At 38.6% G+C, this 25,367-nt stretch overlaps 1 protein-coding gene across 5 annotated transcripts in view; it reads right to left on the bottom strand.

Annotated features, from left to right (window-relative positions):
• DENND4C (DENN domain containing 4C) overlaps positions 1-25,367 on the bottom strand; it is a 104,869-nt gene that overhangs the window by 53,219 nt on the left and 26,283 nt on the right. For 4 of the 5 annotated variants that reach the window (XM_030566485.1, XM_030566487.1, XM_030566484.1 and 1 more), the window contains 7 exons: positions 17,897-18,218; positions 10,687-10,939; positions 9,374-9,443; positions 7,107-7,276; positions 5,253-5,494; positions 2,103-2,169; positions 1,396-1,454 (listed from right to left, as the gene is read on the bottom strand). In XM_030566485.1, coding sequence (XP_030422345.1) covers positions 1,396-1,454; positions 2,103-2,169; positions 5,253-5,494; positions 7,107-7,276; positions 9,374-9,443; positions 10,687-10,939; positions 17,897-18,201 — 1,166 coding nt within the window. In that variant the 5' untranslated portion in view covers positions 18,202-18,218. Of the gene's footprint in view, positions 1-1,395; positions 1,455-2,102; positions 2,170-5,252; positions 5,495-7,106; positions 7,277-9,373; positions 9,444-10,686; positions 10,940-17,896; positions 18,219-25,367 lie in introns of those variants that run through there. The other variant, XM_030566488.1, reaches the window with a different exon arrangement.

Raw genomic sequence — 25,367 nt, 5'->3', positions numbered from 1 at the left:
GGGAACTATGACAGGCTGAGAGGAGATGTTGGCTTCAATTCATGTCATTATGAATAGCTAGTCAATAACTACCACCTCACTACAGGATTTTCACTATTGCAAACAGAAACTAAATCCAAGGGAACCTCTTGAAAATAGCTTCAGTACATTGTTCTGTGTCAATGTTTCTGAGTTTCCTGTTACGTGCATGAGCAGCCATCAGCCAAACTTGCTATGAAATAAAATAGGCATTATGAAAGGAAGGCCTGTTTAGCTAGTGAATGTTCCAGCTATGCAGATATCTGGCATCACTGTTTAGGATGGAATAAAATTCAATCAGTTCATCAAAAAACTATACCCATTCATTCCAGGGGTCTAACATCACAGATTCTAATTGCAGCTGGGTCAGCTCAATCCTTCATATTTCAGAGATGATACAAGTTTAATTCCATGCAGTTTAGTTTGTGGGAGTTTTTTGTTTTGTTTTGGGTAAGTGATGTGTGGACATTAAAGATGCTTGACACTTCAAACAAAAGAGATGGGGTCTACCCTCCTGTGCTGGAGCAAAAGTGTCTCTTTATGCACCACGCAACTGTGCAGTTTGCTGACTGGCTGCTATTCTCCACCATTAAGGTGGATACATTCCAAAGGTGCTCAACACTTGTCATTTGTAAATAACTCTTTGGGATCCTCCAGCATAGGAGGTACAATATAAAAACAGTTTCCAGAGAAAATATCTGCTTTCCAGTCTGAACAAAGGTTGGCTGAAGTGTTAAAACTAAAAAGGAAATATGTAAATATAAATATGTATATGACAAATTTAAACTGTGTGTACAGGGCTCCAGAAAAGAGAAGGGTTCAGACTGCTTTTGCAGAGAACATGCCAGCCCCTATGACTATACAAATACATCTTTAGAGTCCTTCCACTGTGCTTGCACATGTATGCACACTACTTGATTGTGGCCACCAGCACTGTACACTCTCCCATGGATTAGAAGGGGGGGAGGGAGGTGAGCAAGTAGAACAACAAATAGTCTCTGTTACAAAAGCAAAATATGGAGATCATGATGTATAAACTCAGTTACCAAAATATCAACTATTTAAAAAATAATCACTCTGAGCTAGGAATCTCTGCTCGAAAGAGATCCTACAGTGAGCCAGCAAGCAATCATCGGCTATTCATATATAGTAAGTATTCAAGCCATATTACTCCCTCATACGTGTTGGGGTTTGTACACTACTTTTCCACACAAACTGCGTTATAAATATACAGTGTACATATATTTGATCTTTTACAATTATCTGAGATTTAAATCATAGTATGGTAAAATTTTACTCTCTCTCATGCTTCATCCCCAGCCCATTAAAAAAAAAATCAATAAGCCGTATAGAATTTAAAAACATTGTTAATGTTACCTGAGCGGCAAGGGTGTAGAAACTGGTTGAGACAATATTAATGCATCATGGGCGGAAAGCTGAAAAAGTGAAAACATTCAATGGATTTATGTGGCAACTCAAGAAAGTACAATATTCCAATCAAAGTTTACGACAGAATATTCTGATGGCACAGCAGGCACACTAAAGACAGTATGTCACAATGCTATGCAGAGAGATAATCAGGGATAACCCTTGAAACTTCTTGACCCAGTGAACAAAAGGCCCAGAGTAACCATTGAGACAACTCACAGAAATTACAAGAAACAGGCTGTGACATAGCACTGACCATTCACCCGCTGCCTGGTGATTAACAGAGTGGCACTACAGATACTTTAAGAGAAGTAGCTCATCTAAGAGACTTCAAGGTGGGTGGGTAGGGGAAAGAAGAAAATATGGTACAGTAAAAGGTGCCTACAAAATAAAGAGGTAAGTAATGGAAATCTGAGGAACCAGAAGAACATTCTATTGCCAGTTTCATGACTGTAAATCTGTAAGAGCTCCCCTGGACTTTCAAGTACACTACTCCAAATTTACAGAGCTCTAAGAGAGGAGCATTTGGCCCCTTGTGTAAAGAGTAGCTCAAAGGCGGAGGACAGAAGCCCAAAGGAAGAACCCACACTTTCAGTGCCTGGCAGAAGGGCCACCCCACCTTTATAACCAGAAAAAGTAGTAGATATTTTGGTTACCTGTACAAGGATTCTTGGTCTTTGAGGTGAAGGGAAAGGTATATTGTGCATGAAATGGGATATGTGCCTGAAAAGAATATCAAAAAACAAAAACAGTTTTCAATTCAGCAAATTAAGTATAGCAGACAGCCTTTCATCAGGTTTGCTTTTACAGATTCTCTCTTTCTCCCCCCCCCTTTTTTTTAAACTCCTTTAAAGCAGTCCAGAGAAAGGTTTGCAAAGTCACGTACACAGCTAACTGCTGTAGGACAACAAAGAAGAGATTCCTCAAGTGTCCTACAGCAAGAGGAAACTGCATTTAACTATAATATTGTGTCAAGCATCAATTATTCAGCATATGAGACAACCGGTGAAAGGTACACGTTTTAAAATTCAAAGTTAAGATGCCATTTTAAAAATAAATGTGTTAAAAGAGGCCACTTACCATGCCTACAAAATGTATTCTGATTATTAATACCACATGCTCAGGTTGTGTGTGTGTTTAGAACCTATGGCAAATGTAGGTTTTATTGATTTTTTTTATTGCAGTGAATATTTTTTCCAAATAAACAACACTAAGCAAAGGTAAAAAAAAAAAAGACACTGCATACTACACCTCTAACTCGATATAACGCGACTCGATATAACACAAATTTGGATATAACACGGTAACACAGCGCTCTGGGGAGGCGGAGCTGTGCACTCCAGTGAATCAAAGCGAGTTCGATATAACGTGGTTTCACCTATAATGCGGTAAGATTTTTTGGCTCCTGAGGACATCGTTATATCGAGGTAGAGTTGTACTTGCAAAACAGGTACATTTAATCTGGGGATTAAATGACATGGCATTGTCCCTCTGAACACAACCTCTCACCCTCCCCACCCAAAAAAAAATTATGAAAAATAGACCACTACCACCATACTCTAATGATAGCAGGGCATTTCTCATTGCCTGCTAGCTCACTTTAAACAGTGAGTTTTGTCATGCTTCACAACTATGTGCCTCAACCTTTCATAGGCGTGACTTCCAAGAGGGATAGTTTCCTGGCCAAATTCTTGGCTTCTCCATTATCAACGTTCTTAACATTTCACTCATCCCTATGACATGCAGCCAATAAGGGGGTCAATTAGCACTAACTATGGCAGTTTAATTATTTTGACACTTGCCCACTAGGAACTGGACACAGACCATCACACTCTCAAACACTGTAGTATAGTTAATAGCTGTAAAACAGTGGTAACACTTGGTCATTAAAGACCCTGGGCTGGATTCGAACTGGCAGTCTAGAAGTCAAAAGCTCTATATTTCATTGATGAATGCAGCTTCCCCAATATTTTATTTAAATAAGTGGAACACTGGTAAAGTTATTCTCACCTCCCTCAGAGCCTAGTTTGAGAGGAATTTTGGGGTGTGGAGGAGGCAGGGGTTGTCAGTGTCATTAACTAATCTCGATGGACATTAATCCTACATTTCATCCAAACTAACTTCATGGCTAATAGCCAGTAATACTCCATTCTCAATTAAAATTAAGTCATCTGAGATCTTTTCATTGGTTGTGGTTAGGTCAGGAGATTACTGAGCAGATTGATACAATATGATATTCTCTAATCTCAAGACCCTGTAAAAACCCCATCATTGGAAAATTCCCCAGGTGACTGGGAACTATCAATTTAAGATCATCTGCAATTATTTTTGAGAAATGATTACACAACATGGAACTAAAAGCTCCAATAGCTTATAGTTTTCAAATATACAAATTCTTAAATCACTACTTTTAATATTGTAGGTGGTATTTGAATCTAGCTACATTACTAATTCAATTACCATTTTAGCAGCACACACCATACCTTAACAGATAAACTATAGCTTATACCATCATTTCTATGTTTCAAGCATTTTTAGGCTGTAATTGTACAGCAAAGTTACTCTAACACCTGTCTTAAAAGGAGAGATGCATTAGTTATTAGCCCCATCTTAAAAAAACATAATAGCCCATCCCAAAACCTAATAGCATATTATTCCATAATCACTAATCTGAATAACCAAGAACTAGTAAATCTCCAGTCTCAGTCTGGTAAATTGGTAGTTAGGAGGCACAGAGAACAGTTTCACTGATGACAGGAATCAAGTATCAGTGCTGATCTACAGGTCAGACTCATCCAAATGTATCTTCCCATTAATAGGATTACAGTCTCCTCTGTACTCAGTAAACATACACAGTTGTCTAATATGGTCTTCACTACTTGCAATGGGTTATACAGAGATCATTTAGTTAAGATTCATAAAAATGCTCCAAAGACCTCCTTATCCGTACATAAATTGCTACAAACATATCTCCTTTTACACATTCTTAGCGCGTAAAGAAAGTAAGTATTAGCAGCTCTGGCACCTCAAGGGCACAGTGGGAGACACAAAAGATACCACCAAGCGGCATATTGACTTTTAGATGTCCTTTCCAAAAACAAAAAACAAACAAAAAAAGGGACGGGCGGAAGAGCGCCAAAGTCTACACTGGATCTTCTGATGAAATGTAACCAATAAAACCAATGACATGGTCTCCCTAAAAGTGTCATTTCTTGAAGTGTGCCATTTCTTTAAGTATCAATATTCCAGCACAATGCCACTTTTATTGTGAATTAGTTTATTAGGCATATGATGGAAGCCACGAAATCTTGTTCCTTATAGAGATGGTCGTGACCACTCTACATTAATTGCTGATTTTCAAAATAGCCTAAATATGCATTTTCTTTAAATACCCTTAGGCTTTCCTGTTTATACCCTCAGTGACTTCATACCAAATCAATTCGTTTTAAAAGAACAGATTTATTTTTCTAAATTGCAGTGCTGAAAATCTAAAGTAAGGATTTAAAAATGTAGCTGTTTTTTGCCTCTTCTGTCACCAGTAAGAGAACATGAAGATAGAGCATTAATAAATGAGGCAGGAAAATATCCAGTTCATTCTTCACAGCCATATTGGCTCTGCAGTAGTGCTAACAGTAGGAACAAATAATTTTTGTCAATTCAGTATAAGCCACTTAGTACAGTCAAGAGTACAGAACAAATACACCAAGTAAGAAGGTGCCATTTACATATGGTCACCTCATTTTTTGAGCTACATCTACATTTAAGTGCCTTGAAACATTAATTTATTTGGAAGGTGCCAAACATACTTTTCAATTGGAAGAGGATGAGGCCCAGAGACAGAGAGCTTGTAGATGAACATAAGAAATTTTCGAAAGGCTTCAAAGAAAGGCCAGTGAGACAGAAGGCAGATGCACGTGTTGGAATTGATGGATTTGGAAGTAACCACTTTTCTCTCCACAGCTGTCAGGAGACCCAGCTGCACACACTGCTTTTCTGTTAGCAGCTCCCGGGAATAAGGCTCATAAAATTGAATAGCAGCACCATACACCTAAAGGATGAACAAAAAACAAACAAGCAAATGGTTGTGCCCAACATTAAACAGAAAGTTGGGTTTGGATTTCTTTAAAGTACTCTTCATTCTTTTTGCTATTTGTTTATACAATGTGGCTCTAGTCCATAAGTACCACAATGGGGCTCTAGTCCATGGCTGGGGATCCTAGACACAACATACACACAAACGCATACAAAAGAAATATTTCGTTCTATATTAAAGCATCCTTATGAATATAGAAATATGAATTTTTCAGTTTTTTTAATATTTCTCTGGTCTCTCCTCCTGCCCCCCCCCCCAAAAAAAAAGTTTACATATAATAAACTAACAACATCCAGAAGGAACCTAGAGCTTCTATGCTATGAAATGGCACCTTCTACACAACTCAAACCAGTTTAGAAAACTGTTCTGTTTATGAACATTTCCATGTGGTGGTTACACGACACATAAAACTACACAGGAGCTTGAATATTAGAACCCATTTTACATAGACTTTTGACACAAGACTGACTTTTCCTGACACTCCCAACCTTGCCTGCCAAAGTTTCATGTTAATTGAGATATACTGGAAAACTGAGAATGCAAGATTAGTAACTGATACCCTAAAATTTGTTTCTTATAAAGGAACAAAAGATTGATACAGGTTTCACTTGTCCTTTGGTCAACAAGGATTACTAAAGTGGAGAAATGGTTTGCGGCTTCTTGGATGACCCTGGAGCAATATTAGAGCCAGGTACTGTGGTATGAGATCAACAAAAACTAAACATAAATATTATAAATGAGGCAACTGAAGATCCTCTTTTTAGTTGAACATCTTTTCTAGAGATGGATTACAACTTATTTTCCCCACATGGAGTGAGAGTTTGGATTTCTTGATACACCCAGGTCCTGCAATTTTAGTTCTATGGAACCATAACTGTATGCTTCATTCCCATAGGACTAAACACCACAAAAAAAACCCTCTTCATATTATTTCCTTCCTGCCAGCCTTCCTGTGGGCTCAGCCCCTCAAGCTCTGCATAGGCACTATCACGCCAGTGTTCATTTTGGGGCTGCAAAAAGAACAGGAGTATTTGTGGCACCTTAGAGACTAACAAATTTATTTGAGCATAAGCTTTCGTGGGCTACAGCCCACTTCTTCGGATGCATAGAATGGAACATACATTGAGGAGATATATATATACATACATATACAGAGCACGAAAAGGTGGGAGTTGCCCTACCAACTCTAAGGGGCCAATTAAGTAAGGAAAAACAAAACAAAACAAACTTTTGAAGGGGCTGGTTTCCTACATGCTTTTTTGTGTATTTTGGACATAATATTTCAGAATTACCCCAAAGTTCTAGAAGCAAGACTAATTACTTGAAGGGGAAAGGAGATTATTTTAGCTACAGTAAGTCACAAGTGACCAGGAGGATTTATATTTCCTCTTTCCACAATAAATCCAAAGGACATAGATGACAGACATTCAGTAGGATTACCGAAATTCCTCAAATACTGAAGAAGCAATGTATATTTTCTCTCAATACCAATTGAATTCTAGCTTTGGATAAGTCCTGATATCAACCATTTAAAAAAAACAACAATAAACACAATACTCAATCATACCTTTTCTGCAGAAGAACCAGTCAGGACAAACGTTGAAAACACTGGTAGTGGGTATTTGGTTTGAGGATCCCAGCATTCAATAGTGGCTCCCATAGGAAGGCAGAAAAGAGGTACAGATTCTGACAATGGGAATGACTCATAATCATCCTCTGGATATCTGAAAATTAAACCTTTTGGGGGAAAAAAGAAAGAAAGATTGACAAGTGCATTTTCAATGCTCTGCAAGCCTTGAACAAAACAATAGTCTGTTAAACTGCACAAGACTAAACAATCTAATGTGGATTTCAAATATCCACATACGTTTAAAACTCACTTTTTGTAACAGTTCAAACAATTCCGAATTGTAAACTTTGAAACCGAGTATGTGTCTTTAAACTACATAAGAGCTGCTTAAAACTTATTCTACACTAGCAATGCCTCACTGAGCAGAATTAATGTTCCATTGAATAGAAACATGGATGCACTGACAGGCTGTCTACTTAAAAACTTAAATTAATGTATGTTAATCCTTTGGTAGGATTAAGGTACAGACGCGTGACAACTGAATACCTTTTGCACAGTATTTCTGGCTGACAGATATTCCTGAATTCCTAGAAACATTGCACAGAAGTACCAGCATTCCAATGTCACTTATCTTGGTTATTATATAGCACCATCCACCCTAGTATCTATGATTTCCAACTCCACTCAGGAAATAAATGTTGGCAATTTATTCCATTCAATGGGCAAAGGAAGAGGCTTGTCCCTAGACTTCTGATGTCTTTTGCTCCATAAGCCCAACTGGGAAAGTCTCTTTTTTTAAAAAAAACCTAATGCTACTGCCACTATTTTAGTATAATTCACAGACAGATTTACACAAAGAAATTTCCCAGCCAGTTCTTGGTTGGGACATTCCTCAGTCCCTCTCCTTCACTTAAAACAGGTGAAGAGATTGCAGAAGAGGATAGAAGAAATGCAGCTAGCTTCCATGGTATATGCAAAATGCTCTGATGGTTGTGAGGAACACACAAATAAAAACAAAAGGTTGTCTGGAATCTCCAACCATTTCTTACTCCTCACCATCCCCAAAAATACAAACAACAAAATAAAGAGAAGGTTTTTGCTCACTAAAAGCAAATACAAGTGCTTGCTAAACTGAGTTAAGGATACCTGACTGCAGAGTCTGCCAAGGGAAGCCATAAAAATAAAGGAAACAAGCGGCAAAGACAGTACAGAACACAGCCAAATACTTGTAATAGTGATAGTCATTTGGTAGTGTATTACACCTGATCTCCTCAGACTGAATTGGCTTCCAATTTCCTTCCAAGTGCAATTAAAAGTTAAGAAAAAAAAGCTAAGTGTCAGGCATCTCACAAGGCACCCAGACACATGACAGTAATTCAATGCCTCTCCACAGCCCTACTAAAATATAACTTATCCAGGTAGTCTGCTGGGATTTTCTTGCAGTTTCTTCACCTATGGCAATGAATAACAAGCAGCCAATGTAGTTAACCCTCCGCTCTCACTGCTCCTCCTGTTAAATTCAAGCCAGTTGGGAGGTAGCTATTCCAGGCTTCTGCTATGGTTTTTTAAACCCCATCTCAACAATCAACACTCCCAGCTATGCCCCCGTTCAAACTACCTTAGGGCCCCCCTTCAACTTCCCAAAAAACCACCTCTCCCTGGCACGCTCAGTCTCCATCATCCTGGCTCCCACAAACCCCACACCTGCTACTGAAGGGTGCATAGGACTAGGCTCCTGCCTCATGGCCATCTGCTCTCAGCGTGCATGTCTGTGCGGGGTAGACTACTTGTTCTCAAATGGTGAGAAACATCACACATGGAGCCACATAAGCCTGGGCAGTTATGAAGTTGTGTTTGCTCTCTACAGCCTTTCATCATTTAATTCCCCCCTGTCTACACAGTACATCTCAGATGCTTCTGCTGGGAGTCACTAGATTTGACCAACAGGGAGCTAAAGTGAGGTTCTTCTGAGTGGTGGACCCTGAACTCTAATCTTAGCTTGTTCAACAAAGGCCAACATGATCTACCTTTAGAGCTAGGTACAAGCTTTATATGTTTACTCAGGGTTTTGCCGGGGAAGTGGGATAAGCTGAGGAAAGGATTATAGGAATTCATTTTGGTTGACATTTGTCAATAGTTATATATTGGATCTCTACCCTGAGAGCAAAGTTAATAAGTTGAAAGAATAATTTAAAATAAAGTTAGGCAGGACACTTATGTACTTCTCCTAATATATTTAGGTGCTCTTATTTGCAAAAACTTACCAGCTTTATATGCTATTGAGTTAGAAGCCGGCATAGACTTCTTATAACAGAGGTACACACTGGACCCCCACTGTAAGACACAAATTAAATCTCATCAAAACCCACAGAGATAGCATCTGAATGGAGCAGTACAGGTTAAGTGTTTGAACCTATTTACAATTATACCCAAAGTAGAGACATTTAAATCAAAAATGTTAGAGGAAATGTTGGTGTTCATCAGCCCAACAAGTAACAACACATCAGGAAATTCAGAGTTAATAGTGTGCCCTTTATCAAAGGTCATAAGTAAAAAGAAACACCCACTGTTCTGTGGCCAACAAACAATGGAACAGGTACGGTCGAAATAAAGTAACTGCAGGTTTCACTTCTGCATTTCCTTCCTTTTGTCATTAAAGTCAGACCCTTAGAGGGACATCATAAGCTTTTACAGAATCTGTGACCAATGGAAATATTTCCACAGTGTTTGGTTTGTGTTTCGGGGCCTGGGGTATGACAATGTATATAAGTGTTTTTAAAACAGATTTCCCTGCAGTGTCTGAAAACTAAAGGAGTGCTGCACTAGGGGCATGTAAACTATTGGCACTACAGCAGCACAGCTGCAGCACGCTGTTGCAGCACGCTGTTGTAGCACAGGCATTTCTGAAAAGGGTTTCTCCATCAATGTAGGTAATTCACCGCCCTGAGTGGCCATAGCTAGGTTGCGTTGACCTAGCCAGATCTACACCCAGGGTTTGGGCGGCTTAACTACAATTCTCAGGAGTTTTTCACACTGCAAGTAACACAGCTAGGTCGATCTAAATTTTAAGTGTACTCTACAGCTCAGAAACTGAAGGCAAAGCAGACTATAAACAAAAAGTAAAACTAATTTCATTGATGTACTGTCCAACAGAAAGTCCAAGCAAGAAATATAAGCAGTGAACTGGATTCTCTGACTTTTAAATACAAAAGTGTTATCAGTAAATAGAGGTAAAGACATGGTGTTTACAGTGGTTTTTTGTACTGGTCCTTAAATACCACTAAGGAGGTTTGTTTTCCCCTTTTCCTTTTAAAGGGGAATGGTGTGTCAACATGCAAATTGAGAAAAATCACTAGTTAGTTAATGGAGATAATCCTAGCAGAAGCGTCTAAGGAAAAAATTGAAACAACAAGAACTACAAAACTAACATAACATAAGTCATACTGAGAATGAAAATATATTGACACAGTAGAATAAATGCATTAATAACAGCATTAAAAAGAGTCCAAAAGCCTTCCTGTTTTGTTCCTTTTTGTTTCAGAAAAGTCTAAAGTTTTAAAATGACATTTATTCTCACCATGCCACAATTTAAGTTCTTATCAACTTTGCAGAACGTATGGGGAGGCGTTTCTCCTTTGCTGGTAACAATAACACAGATATCTGTTACAGCCAAGGAATTCTGAGGCCGTACTGGAGGAGCCCTTCGATAAGTAATAAAGATTCGTTGGGAAGTAGCTGAACTGTTGTTAACATTGGCACATCGACCATAGGGAGTAGCTTGGATCACCTCACAGCCTAAAATTACACGTTCCTTCCCTTCATATAGAACTCTGCAGATAAGGGAAACAAATAGAAAGATACAAACATTACATACAGATACATCATGTTACTTGTGCAGATACATGCATGTGATCTTTCTAGGACTGCAATTAGCTTTGCACACCAATAGTAAATAACAACTGACATGTGAGAAGTGTACATTTCACAGTCATCTTAACCATAGTCTCACAATAGCAAGAGGTGTGAGGGATGTGAAAATACACACTAGGCAACTGGCCTAAGCAGATAAATTTTTAAAAAAGGGACTTCAGTGGGAGTGGCAAGTCTTCGGCAGTAGGTGTGTAACTTTCGGACACCAAGTCTGAAAGTTTGGCCCTAAGTAATTAACTAAAGGAAGAGTGGAGGCATTGCACTGTCAAAGGAAGCTTTCACAATGTTTCCTCACACTATATCTAAACATGTCTTATGCTAGGAGTTATTCCTTTTCGGAAGCACTGAAATGTTACCAAAATTCATTCCAAGCTAATTTCAATTATTTTTAAGAGACTATTAGAAAAGACAGAAATTTGCTAGCTTGGTCAGCATTTAGAGAAGTGGGCCAATTGAAGTTTGGATTCATGGTTTCTCTGACATTTTAATCTCAAACACTAGCCAATTAAAAGGATTACATTTTCTGTTTAGTATGCTGAGAACTGCTAACTTCCAGAAGCAGAAAACTCTAAATATACTCAGCATGGAGAAAAAGTTGCTTGAATATGAACACTGGCAAGAAAGGCAGAATTCAAACTGTACCAAATCATATTTCTAAAATAGTAAAACAACAACATGTAAATTTTATCTTCCCCATCCAAAAGAAAGCAACTGTTCTGTCTAATCAGACCTCCACACTACTCATATAACTGTATATACTCATTCATTAGCCAGTTAGTTTATAAGTTGACTCCCTCCCCAAAATGGATACATAAAAATAGCAAAAACTGTATGACCCTTTCATAAGCTGAACCTATATTTCAGGGGTTGGAAAACTTTGCTTCCTGACCCATTAAGGTAAGCTGCCAGCGGGCCTGGACATTTTGTTTACCTGGAGCGTTCACAGGCACGGAGCCCCTCAGCTCCTAGTGGCCACAGTTTGCCGTCCCCAGCCAATGAGAGCCGCGGGAAGTGGGGCCACTTCCCTCAGCTCCCATTGGCTGGGAACAAACCATGGCCACTAGAAGCTGAGGGGCTCTGTGCCGGCTGCAGATGCTCCAAGTAAACAAAACCCTGACGGGCTGGGAGCCAAAGTTTTCTGACCCCTGCTATATTTTAAAAGTTGGCATCACAAGAAACTCAAAAGTTTTGCTAGAATTATTTTAATATAATCTAATGAAAAGCCTGTTTTTATAATAACTGAGCAAATATGTATTCACCTTCAAAATTACAGTCAATATTCAAAATCGGCAAATGGATATTTAAAACCAGTAACTTAGAACAATGAGACTTCAAAAAGTCTTAAAATCCTTCAAAAAGTGTGGATCAGTCTCTGATTCACCAAACAGTTCATTAAACTCAGCTTCAGTCACAGCTGCACTTGCATTGTCATCGTAGATGTGGGCAGTGTTGTCTTCAGACTCAGATTCCTTCTCATCATCAGCCTCTGTTGTGTCATCATCAAATATGGCATCAACTTCTGACCTGTCGAGTGCATTGCTGATATAGCATTTCCAAAATGATTTTATCATTTCCAAGGGAATGGACACCCACGCATCCTTGATCTACTGGGTGATCAGATTTATGAAGCCTGAAATCAGATTCCCACTTTTTCCAACTTCGTCATGCCTGAGCACATCTTGGTCTCTTATTCCACACTTTTTTCAGCCATTCAATAGTCCCACTTTCATCCATCCACCCATCCCTTTCATGTGCACGTACAATGACACCACCAGGAAATTTCATAGTTTTAGGCAAGGTTTTTCTTTTACAAAAAAAACAGGAGGGAGCTTTGATCCATTTTCCAAACACGATAAAATCACTGTAAAATGGTTATTTTCACGGTCAGTGGTTTTAATTAAAACTGTTTTTTCACCAACACCTTTACTGTTCTGTTAATTGGGAGAACAAATGTCAGTGTTTCATCCATATTTCCTATTTGTGACAGTTCAAATGCATATCCCTTTCGATATTTCATAATAAATCTTTGGAAAGATTTGATTTTTTTCTTCCAGATCTCTCAGCAGTTTTTGCGCTCTCTCTGTTGGCTGATGAAGACAAAGACCATGACGATTCATGAAGCGAGTACAACCACCCGCTGATGGAACACTGACGGCTTTACTGACTTGTATTTGTTGTCTTTCAACATTTGCAGAGCATGCAGATGAATTCCAGTTCTAGTGACAGTGTAACCCATTTTGTCAATATTCAACAACCCAATTATTGAGGATCTTCCTCTAGCTCAAGAAATAGAGTGCACTTTGGGCAGTTTTTCTTGCTTCTTGGCATGTCTTTTAGTGTTGTTGTTGTTTTTCCCCCATTCTCTTACTTGCTTCTCATTGATATACAGAATTCACGAGCAGTGGCACAATTGTTTACTTCTGCATATTCAACAACTTAAGTTGAATACTGCATGATAAGCAGACCGTTTTCTTTTCATTTCACCGTTCATTTTAAATACTAGTCTGAAAATAGATTATAATTACAGATTTTGTAGGACTTTATATAGGAATGTCACCTGCTTTATCACGGTCAAATTATTATTGTTCTTTGTTTATTTCGAAACAGCCCTGTAGATTGACATGTCTAACATGATAGCATGCTAACAGGCTATTTAAATTTTATTAGAGATTCCATCAATTCTGTACATTATATATTCACATTGGCTAGAGACTTATGAGGTCCTTTGGTAGAAATGCATGAAGAGATCAAATTACACAGTAGTGGACTGACACCAGTGCTATAGCACTATCAGTCCTTGTATTTTTCTGATTGGCTTGTAAGGTGTAGCATTTTGTGAAAGACATGGATCAAACATCATGCAGATCTGTAGCACTGCTCTTTTAGTATTCACTTCAAGCCAATCTAGTCCACTAAACAAAGCCTTTGCAACTTTAAAAGGCTGCAGTATTGACATCAATAAACGGGTCAGCAAACTTTGGCTCTTGGCCCATCAGGGTAAGCAGCTGACAGGTCGGGATGGTTTTGTTTACCTGGAGCATCCACAGGCATAGGTCGCCACTTCCCGCAGCTCCCATTGGCTGAGAACAGCGAACCGCAGCCACAGGGAGCTGAGGGGCTCCATGCCTGCAGACGCTGCAGGTAAACAAAATGACAATGTATTCGACATTCAATTCAATGATTCCATAGAGTTTAAAATCACAAAATTTTGATGTAGACCTGTTTATAAACGGACCCCTGCTCTTTGATGTGTCTTTTTTTTACCAAAAATATTTGGCTTATGAACAAAGTATATACAGTAATACTTATCACTTTCACACAATTTTCAACAATATTCTAAAATCTTAACATGCCTCTTTTGTTTCCCTTGACTAAACATACTTAGTTATGCTGACAATTCTCTTTTTCTTGTTTCCAAGAACACTGGCACCTAGCTTCTAATCACTTATGTTCTTTTTTGGTAAGTGGAGAGAGTACCTGCAATTATAACTGTCACAAATATCCTGTGCCAATCACTTCTCTGACATACCACTTTAAGTCTTAAGAACATATCATGCATTTGTGTCTGTATATTAAAAAAAAAACAACTAGTACCTAAAGTATTACATTCGAGCAAAAAGATCAAGTCAACCGAGAGTACGATATAGTTTTCATATTATGTCAGCACGAAGCAGGCTAAATCAGTCAGTTGAGCCACAGAAGACTGTTGCACGGTGGACTTCAAAAAGCAATTTTAGTCCATTAAAGGCCTGATCTTGATCCTACACCACTGAAATGGATACTAATGGACTGAGTTAGTGCCCCTTACTATGAGATTATTTCTTTGGGTTGTACAAATAATAATTTTATGTACATAAGGGCACAGATGGTGCTGAATGCAATATAAAATGGATACAGACAGCATGTTGTGTATCATATAACCTTCACTTTTGACTTACTTGAAGAGTGAAGTGTTCCTTTTTACCTGGCACTGAAAATTTTAACTGAACAAATTAAGTCCAGCACAGTTATAAGAAACTGAAAATAGGGTCTTATAATGGGAAAAAGTATCAGATAATCTTAATTCAGACATTTTGGACAGACGAGTGTTCAAGAGAGTATTTCTAAAATGCATCCTTCATGACATTTTTTATGACAAGATGAAATAAATGTATGGGGGGGGGAGAAATCAAACTATTCCCAGCAAAATATATAGCATTGCCACCATAATAAAATATTGGTAGTCCCATAATTTTAATATTAGCATAAAATATTACTTGCTACTTGAGTTTCAGAGAGGTTTCAATTTAAGGCCTATTTATAGTTCACAAGTGTTTAATATCACAGATTAAAATAAATTTATTCTTGAAGCATGTTTCCAACTAGACTTCATCTTCTAAAAGGGGATATTGCATCCCTCAATCCCCAGGATAGATGTCATACATTTCCAAGTGCTACCAGAGAGATACTTAAAGATCCCAGAATTAATTATTTCAAACATTTTTAAGACAGGATGTTTAATCAGCCTCCAAAACTACCTCATCAGGCACATAAAAAACAAATTCACTAGGCTAGCAATGTGACAAAAAACCAAACCAGTTCCTGGCTTCATACACAGTAACGACATCCAGAAGCAGACTATTAGAAGAAAGGTATTTGTAACATTCAGACTACAGAATCAAAATTTGATCTTTGAGACATGCAACTGTTAACCACAGCACTTCAGGTTCAGGTCACCCTTCAATATGTGAGCAAAGCCCGCTCTCATCAGTGTGTGATAAGTTTGCTTCTATTGAGTTCAGCTTCCACACAACTCCTCCTTTCCGATTTTTTAGCAGAGGTGTGGCCCTAATCAGAGCATATACTTTACTCTTATACAACATTTAGGAGATAGACCTTTCCAAAGGATAAGAACTGTTCCCTATTTCAGTGATCTCATACTTCGGACTTGCTCCACCACCTAAATCAACGAGAGCACTTTCCGCTGACTTCAATAGGATTTAGATCAGGACTTTTACTTGGAATGTAGCCATCCATTTCTTCAGGATAAGTGTCTCCTTCTCAAGTGACTTAAATCTCTATTCACCAGATTCAGTTCGTCATAGGCATATATTTGGTCATCAAATCTACTAGATTTAAGACACGTCACAATGTATCAGTCAACACCACTTAGAGAAAGAGTGCTGCTTTTCCACAATCAAGGAAATCTGTAAAAATAATTGATCTAAAAATACTAGGAACAATTTAAAATAATACATGGACTAGTGCACTGTGTTTTACCATATTCTAGTACAGTAGACCCAGGGCTCACTCTAGTTTCATTCTTCCTCCAACGTACATGGCAGAGGGGCACTGCTGGCACATGATGGTGTATATCACACACCACACAACACTAACCCAGGAACTTATCCTTGCAACAAAGCCCACTGCCAACTCTGTCCACATATCTATTCAAGGGACACCATCATAGGACCTAATCACATCAGTCACACCATCAGAGGCTCGTTCACCTGCACATCTACCAACGTGATATATGTCATGTGCCAGCAATGCCCGTCTGCCACATACATTGGCCAAACCAGATAGTCTCTACGCAAAAGAATAAATGGACACAAATCAGACATCAAGAATTATAACATTCAAAAACCAGTCAGAGAACACTTCAACCTCCCTGATCACTCAGTTACAGACCTAAAAGTTGCAATTCTCCAACCAAAAAAACTTCAGAAACAGACTCCAACGAGAAACTGCAGAATTGGAATTAATTTGCAAATTGGACACCATTAAATTAGGCTTGAATAAAGACTGGGAGCAGATGGTTCATTACACAAAGTAAAAACTATTTCCCCTTGCTAATTTTCCCCTACTGTTACTCACACCTTGACAACTGTTTGAAATGGGCCATCCTGAATATCACTACAAAAGTTCTTTTTCTCCTGCTGATAATAGCCCACCTTAATTGATTAGTCTCAGAGTTGGTATGGCAACACCCATTTTTTCATGTTCTCTGTGTATATATACACACACACACACATATCTTCCTACTGTATTTTCCACTGCATGCATCCGATGAAGTGAGTTTTAGCCCATGAAAACTTATGCTACAATAAGTGTGTTAGTCTAAGGTGCCACAAGTACTCCTCATTCTTTCTGCTGATACAGACTAATACAGCTACCACTCTACAACCTCATAGGTGATCATAGGACAGTACAGTGATGAGGCCATGTAAGTACCTAGATACCGGATAACCCTAAGGACTCTGGTTCAAGCCCTACCAATCACTCTACTCCACTAAGATATTAAAAGGTGGTTACTTTCATAAAAGGTGGTTACTTTCATAATTTGTGTGCACTTATTCCCACATGTTCATTAAGTCTTCTAAAATCACCATCTTCCAGTACAGCGTATAGTATAGTGTTTTCTATTTCTGGTTTCCTTATGTTGTGAGCTATACATTCACTGCTTTCCACAATCTTCCCTCTGGACCACTCTACAATTCCTATGTCCCAAAATAGAATCTCATGTATCCACTTTTATGTCAACTCATCACAATGTAGTCCCATTCTACGTATATCATTACTGATTTAGATATATTCCCCTTGGTCATTTTGACAAATATTACGTAAGAAGAATGTCACTTGTCTCTTGCATTGCATTTCAAAAAAGGGAACAAGTTTCTCTCACACACATGCACACACTTACTTCAGAGTTAAGTGACAGATCTGACCAGGTTATTAAAGTCAGCATTATCATTATGTAAATAAAAATACATGCTCTCTTTTTTCGCAAATCCTTGCTTTAGTAACAATCAAATTCTTATTCTCTTTCTACACGATGTCACATACGATGAACAAACAAATAATTAAAGGACTCTCACCCAACATCAGTAAGTGGTGGTTTGTCCCGGCCTCTCTTGTAGCAAAGAAAGAGCTCTGGACTTTTAAGACTCCCATAGTTCAAGTTGGCTTGAAGGGCTGTGGGGGTGGCTTCAACACAGGTGTAACCCTCAGGCACCGTTTCACCAGCTGACTTGATGATGACAGCTAGGTCTGTAATTGGAGCCTTTGGACCAGCTGACTTTGTTTCAAAGCGGTTTACTTCTTGGTCCAGAGGGGTCGAAGTATCAGTGAGTCCTGCCACTACAAAGTAGTCGGCCACTCTTGGACCTTTGTCTTCTATCATGGTTGTCTCTGTACTTCCTGAAAAAGGAAAAAAAGTGAACAGGTTGACAACTTCCACATGATTTTTCTATGTTATCTTCTTCACAAGAGCTAAGATTACAGAAACAAGAGTGTTTTAAAATTAAGTTTGGTAAATCAAGCATTTCAGTAGATAATCCCAAAAATTACATGAAAGATGTAGGGCAACCCCCAGGATTAAATGTCCCAAAGGTTCATACTACTCAGTGAAATACAATATTGTACATATTGGAGTTTCTAGTTATGTCATCAAGAGGTGAGTTTGGGTATAAAGATCAATGAACAAATGAACTAAGAAACTTGATAGTACATGCTTGAAGAATTCCTCTGGTTAGGAGCTGGAAGGACACAAACAAAGAGGGCGGCTCAGTTGGCATTTGTCAACTTTGCCCACCCTTAAATCTTCCCAGGGTCATCAATTCATTCAGGTACCTACAATGCATCTACTCCAGTTAAAATGTATATTCTTCATTGCGAGTGCCCTTAAGGCTAATCCACGGCCATACATTAAAAAGCTGTATTGTTCCCTTTTACACATTCGGCTTCAGTGTCACATTGCTATGCACAAAAAAAGCAATACAAGTTATGTGCTTACTACAGTATCTTTTGCACACTTCCTTTTATTTCGGAGTTGAGAAATAACACTGCAGCCTTCACGCCTTTGCCTAGCAATCTGAACATCTGGACTTCATTTTACACAACTGTGTATCCATCGTCATATTCCATCAGCATATGTCCCCACTCAGCTGCACATTCCAGGCCTGGAATAACCTACTATCCTGCAGCATAGGATGAACACATCTCTCTTTTGGAATAATAAAGCGCAATTTCATAACAATGAGAAAACTAACTGCTAGCCTGCATTTAAAAATCCTGGGTCCAGTGAACGATTAGCACGTCAGATCTTAGGAAATTACTAGTTTTTCTCATAAACAAGGGGAGACTTTTTGTAACTAACTTACTACCCATCACCATATCATGCACTTATGGGAGCCCCACAAGCCTACCAAAGCCATACCATTGCTCCAGCAGAACTCCTAGGCCCAGTCAGCTGTACCCAAGCTTCAGCCCTAAAAGAGTGCAGAAGCTGGACTTCTGCTGTACACATTAGAAGGTCCACCACTAGGGAGATTTCTGGATACCCAAGAGAGATTGGAGGATCCAGGTGTGTTGGGAGAAATACAGGGACAGCCACAGAAACTGAAATTCCGCACATAGGAAAAAAAACCCTCTTCATTTCTCAGGGTTAATAAAGTTATGAAGTTTGTTTGCAATTTCAATGACACTTTCAGCTCTAAGGCCATTCAAGTCCTCCTCTTCACAACCACAAGTAATACAAAGCTAACTGCGTGGGGAAGCAGACAGACACTGTTCTGTCTGTTGATGGCATCATAGGGCTTAAATCCAAGATCCTCCCAGACACCCATCTACGCACTACCTCATATACAGATACAAGGAACGTAGTCAGGCAGCTGGGGGGAGAGGGGAGAACAGAGTAAACAGTATAACAACCCCTTTAAAACACAATCATTCACACAGGACATGTCTGATGTTGCAGCACAATACAAAGCCAAAAAGATTCAGACATTTACACCAGCTTCACAGTATCTGTTATGGCACAGATGAGGCACACTTATTTGCTCATCTGCATTTTAGGCTTAGCCACACTGCAGGATAAAACAGAAGTGCAATAATAATTAAGCAAGAACAGGTCAAACATCTTAGCACTCCCCAGGACACAAAAACATTCAAATTAAAAAGTATTGTAAACATGATGTCAGACAGACAATAGAAGTCAAATACAAATTCTCACATTTATCATCCCCAAGTCTGACAGTGATTGCAGGACACTAGACCTGTCTGTGCAAGGTGGAGCATCCATCCACCTTCATGCGACTTGCTCTCCTCCTTCAGGTCCAATCCTACTCCAATTTTTTAAATTAGTTTTAAATTATTTTCTTCTCTTTTACAATTTTACAGACAATTTTCTTTGCTTTCAGGGGGCATTGTTTTCTTCTCTTTTGGGTACATTTTTGAGTTTCCCTACTTCATCTGATAGGAGGAGAGATAGTCAGGTGGCATAAGTTGTTGATGGCAACTAGTTTCAGAATTCTGAGCAAGCAGTCTATTGAAGCAGAGAAATTTGCACATTATTCAAATCCCTACACTCTGGTAACCATTCACCAGAGTACAGGGATTCTTTGAACATCCTGTATTGTTTATTATTGAAAAATATTCAGTACTATGATTAAAGTAGTCATACGCCCACAAACCAGAGTGCAGGGAATTGAACAAGTGTGAAACAAGCATAAGGGTGATGCTTTTGTAACTCTGTAGCAGCCCTGTGCTCTTAATGGCTGAGTCTGCACAATTTTTTTGTAATTGTTACTATCCAAGACTTCTAACACTGTATGGGCCAACTTTCTAAAGTCTTTAAACACAAGAGCCTCCATCCTCCAGAAGCCTGAGATAGTCCCACAAAGTCTCGCTCAAACTTGTAAGGTACCTCTTAAGTGTTCTCAAACATCTCTACACAAGACGCACCCGGATACAGAGTTCATAGCTAAGAGATCCTGGAGAAAGGCATTCCTATCTTTGTTTCCCCTATTAAATGAAAACCATGATGATAATTTATGCTGCAATTGTCAGTACAGGGTACTAGGATGTAGTTGCACAACAGTGCAAATTTCCTCTTAGCTTTGCTCGTTTGTGTTAGGCTTTTGCAGTGGTGCTGCTACACCACTGGCTGAAATCCACACAAGTGTAGACAAGACCTAGCAGGTCACCTTTACCTACTAGAATTCTGGAAGACTCTTGGCTGCAAATCTGTGGAAAACCTAGAATGGCTGTTTATCCCTCGAGATATGGATTCAATTTGTGTAAGGTCACAAATTATATGAATTTGGTGGTTTTAATCTAATCGAGAGTACATTGGTTTACATCATAAGAGCATGTCCAAAAAGAAAACAGAAAAGGTGGGGAATATGAAATGGTAGGAGGCTCAGGGCAATCAGATGGGTGTTGTACACCAGTAATGAGATGTAGTGGCCAGTCATTGTGTGGGGTAAACCTGATTAGCCTGCCTATCTGTCCACACACTGCACCCTTAGAAAAAGGAAAGATAAGAACAAGAGAACTCAGAGGCTTACTTGCTAGTTACAGCTACAGTATTACAGCTGAGAGTTTCTGGCAGCATTACTGTGTGGAAATGCCTAGACTCATGAGAGAAAATTCAGTAGAAATAGAAAGTTAATAATGTATATCATGACATAGATATACTCTGAAGTACCCAAACCTAGAGTTAGAGACATTCCCTGGACTGAGACAGGGTAGTAGGGAAATTGCAACAATGACCTAGCTTAAAACAGGATTTGCACCCAAGTCAGTTACATATACGGTATTTCTTTAAATAGAAGAATCTCATGATTTTTCATTTGTTAACATAGTTAGAGGGACTCCATTTTGCCCCCGAAATATGTTGATTAGCAAAGTTAATTAAGTATTCCATATAAAAAGCAGGGCTGTCGAGTGATTAAAGAAACCAAGCGCGATTAATAAAAATTGATCATGATTAATCGTACTGTTAATAATAGAATGCCATTTATTTAAATATTTTTGGATGTTTTCTACATTTTCAAATATATTGATTTCAATTACAACAGAGAATATAAGTGTACAGTGCTCATTTTATATTTTTTATTACAAATATTTGCACTGTAAAGAACAAAATATAGTATTTTTCAATTCACCTAATACAAGTACTGTAGTGCAATCTCTTTATCATGAAAGTTGAATTTACAAACAGAGAATTATGTACAAACAAGTTTGTTTACATTTGCAGGAGATAATGCTACCCGCTTTTTGTTTACAATGTCACCTGAAAGTGAGAACAGGCACTCTCATGGTACTGTTGTAGCCAGCATTGCAAGATATTTACGTGTCAGATACGCTCTAAAGATTCATAGGTACCTTCATGCTTCAACCACCATTCCAGAAGACATGCATCCATGCTGATGATGGGTTCTGCTCAATAACAATCCAAAGCAGTGCAGACCGACGCATGTTCATTTTCATCATTTAAGTCAGATGCCACCAGCAGAAGGCTGATTTTCTTTTTTGGTGGTTCGGGTTCTGTATTTTCCACATCGGAGTATTGTTCTTTTAAGACTTTTGAAAGCAAGCTCCACACCTCATATCCCAGATTTTGGAAGGCACTTAAGATTCTTAAACCTTGGGTTAAGTGTTGTAGCTATTTTTAGAAATCTCACATTTGTTACCTGCTTTGCATTTTTTCAAATCTGCAGCGAAAGTGTTCTTAAAATGACCACCACATTCCGGGTCATCATCTGAGACTGCTACAACATGAAATATATGGCAAAATGCAAGTAAAATAGAACTGGAGACATAAAATTCTCCCCCAAGGAGTTCAATCACAAATTTAATTAACATTTTTTAAAAAATAAAAAGAGTCATCAGCATGGACGCATGTCCTCTGGAATGGTGGCCGAACCATGAAGGGGCATGAGTATCTTTAGTGCATCTGGCATATAAATATCTTGTGACACCGGCTACAACAATCCCACGAGAATGCCTGTTCTCACTTTCAGGTGACATTTTAAATAAGAAGTGGGCAGCACTATCTCCCGTAAATGTCAACAAACTTGTTTGTCTGAGTGATTGGCTGAACAAAAAGTATGACTGAGTAGATTTGTAGGTTCTAAAGTTTTCCCTTGTTTTCTTTGAGTGCAGTTATATAACCAAAATAAAAACAAAAAAAACAACCATGTGTAAGTTGCAATCTTTTTTCTGGAAGTGCAATACAATACTTGTATGAGGTGAATTGAAAAAATATTGTTTCTTTTGTTTATCATTTTTACAATGTGAATATTTGTAATAAAATAAAATAAAGTGAGCAGTGTGCACTTCGTATTTTCTGTTGTAACTGAAATCAATACAGTATTTGAAAAAGTAGAAAAACATCCAAAATTTAATAAATTGCAGTTGATATTCTATTGTTTAATAGTGCAATTAAAAATGCGATTATCGCAATTAAATTTTTAAATCATGATTAACTTTTGAGTTAATCACAGTTAAATAGACAGCCCTAATAAAAAGTGTACCACGGTCAAGCAGAGTAGTTTCTAGCCATCACTAGGTAAATGTAGAATTGTTATATTTGAAATAAAGGTATAATTTAAACATAAAACATTTCCCAAAAAAACCATCCTCTCTATATTTGCTGTGTTAGTTTCTCTAACACACAGCAACTTTTTTTTTTTTTTTTTTTGCGCATGTTACCACATAAGTCAGTACAAAGACAATAAACTGCTTAGATAACATTATGGCAGTAGTTTAGTATTGCTCATCAAGTTGAATCTCCATACAAGCATATGGAAAAAGGAATGCTCTTTTCCTACTCTCCATCCCCAGCCCAACATGGCTAGAGTAATTTCTAGATCTTCAACACTAAAAATGAGATACTACTCTGCTATGATCTCATGGCAATAGGAAGAAATAAACACCACCAACATTAAACATAACAGGACACACCTAATTCATCTGCGGTACATCAGGGAGACATCAGACACAAGATGTTGGGACAGACACAAATATATATTAGCGTTTTTAGATCTTCATTTTAGCATTTTACAAAGATGACAACATTTAAAGTGACTACTAGATCTTTTATTTTCAGTGCTTGAGTTAACAGTGACTGACAGCCCTAATCTGACGTTAATGTCACTATAGGGGGATTCTGGTTTAACAGAATTCCAGCACAATATTTGAATGGATTCATCCACAAGATAAGTGACTGTAGGACTCAACTGAGCTTGTTGAGACTGTTTGCTGGGTATATAAACAGTCCAAAGCCATCCATGGAGACACTGAAGATAAAATCTGGTGTTTTGGGTCACAAAAACACAAGCTACCATGTGTTCCAGCAGTTGCAGACATGTCCTTGCTGGAACTTGTGGTCTGAACTGCACTCTTTGTATAAGGTTCTTTAAAGCAAGGAACCTGTCAAGAGGAAGACAAGTTCTGCCCATTATCAAATCCAAAAGTGCTCCTATAAATAATTCATTGTGTAGGGATCAAGATCAATTTCTTGAGATTTATCTGCAGGCCTAGACATCGGAATAGTGAAGCTGTTGTATGAACAGCTGACTATACCCTCTGACATGACTGATCCTTGAGGGGGCCAGACAAAGACAGTTATTCCTAGATGAAGGAGGTAGGCAGCTCTGACTTCCATGATTTTTTAGAACACTTAAGGCAGATAACAGGTCGAAGGGTAGGAACCTAATACCTGTTATGATAGTGATTGAAAGTGAAATGAAGAAATCTTTTGTGAGAAGGAATCACTATGTGGAGGTAGGCATCTTTGAGGTCAAGGGTCACAAACCAGTTCCCTAATTCCAGGGAGTAAATTATAGTTGTAAGGACATCCTGTATTTCAGGCATTTGACATGCTTGTTCAATTGTCTGAGATCCGGTATCAGCCTCCAACCCACGTTTTCTCATTGTTTTCAGAAAATATCTTGAATAGAACCCTTTTCGCCTGTGTTGAAGTGGGGCTGGCTCTATGGCTTCTAGACTTAAGAGTGCTGAGATCTCTTGTTTCAGCAATTGCTTATGAGAGGGGTCCCTGAAGAACAGGGAAGGAGGTTGGAAGGGCAGGATGGTGTTAAATTTGATAGTATAATGCAAAGTAATGGCATCCAGTACTAGTTTGTCTGATGTTATAGCCTGCTATGCTTGGTGAGAGAGAGGGGGATATCCAAAATGCAATGGGGGGGGTATGTTTTGAAGCTGATAAAACCTGGTCATTGGGTGATCTGGAATCTCAACAAAAACATCAGAACTAGCATTTGGATGATGTTGAAGGATGGGATGAAGCAGTCAAGGTAGTTGCAGATTTTTTCTTAGGAAAATCTCAATCTCTTAGCCAGTGGTTCTGGTGGCCTGAAAATGAGAAGGGCAGGATCTGTGAGCCAAATGAGACCAGCTACACTTCCTTTTTTTTTTTGCAGGCATGTATCCCCCTAAAGGCCTAAGTGTTGCCCTAGAGTCCTTTAGGGCATGATGCAAGTCATCTACGGAATCTGTGAAAAAGTTTCTGGCCATCGAAAGGTAAATCTTCCAGCCAGT

The sequence above is a fragment of the Gopherus evgoodei genome, chromosome 6, assembly GCF_007399415.2.
Source record: "Gopherus evgoodei ecotype Sinaloan lineage chromosome 6, rGopEvg1_v1.p, whole genome shotgun sequence".
NCBI classification, from domain to species: Eukaryota; Metazoa; Chordata; order Testudines; family Testudinidae; genus Gopherus; species Gopherus evgoodei.
Note: the sequence above shows the minus strand (reverse complement) of the source record. Positions and strands in the feature narration are given on the sequence as shown.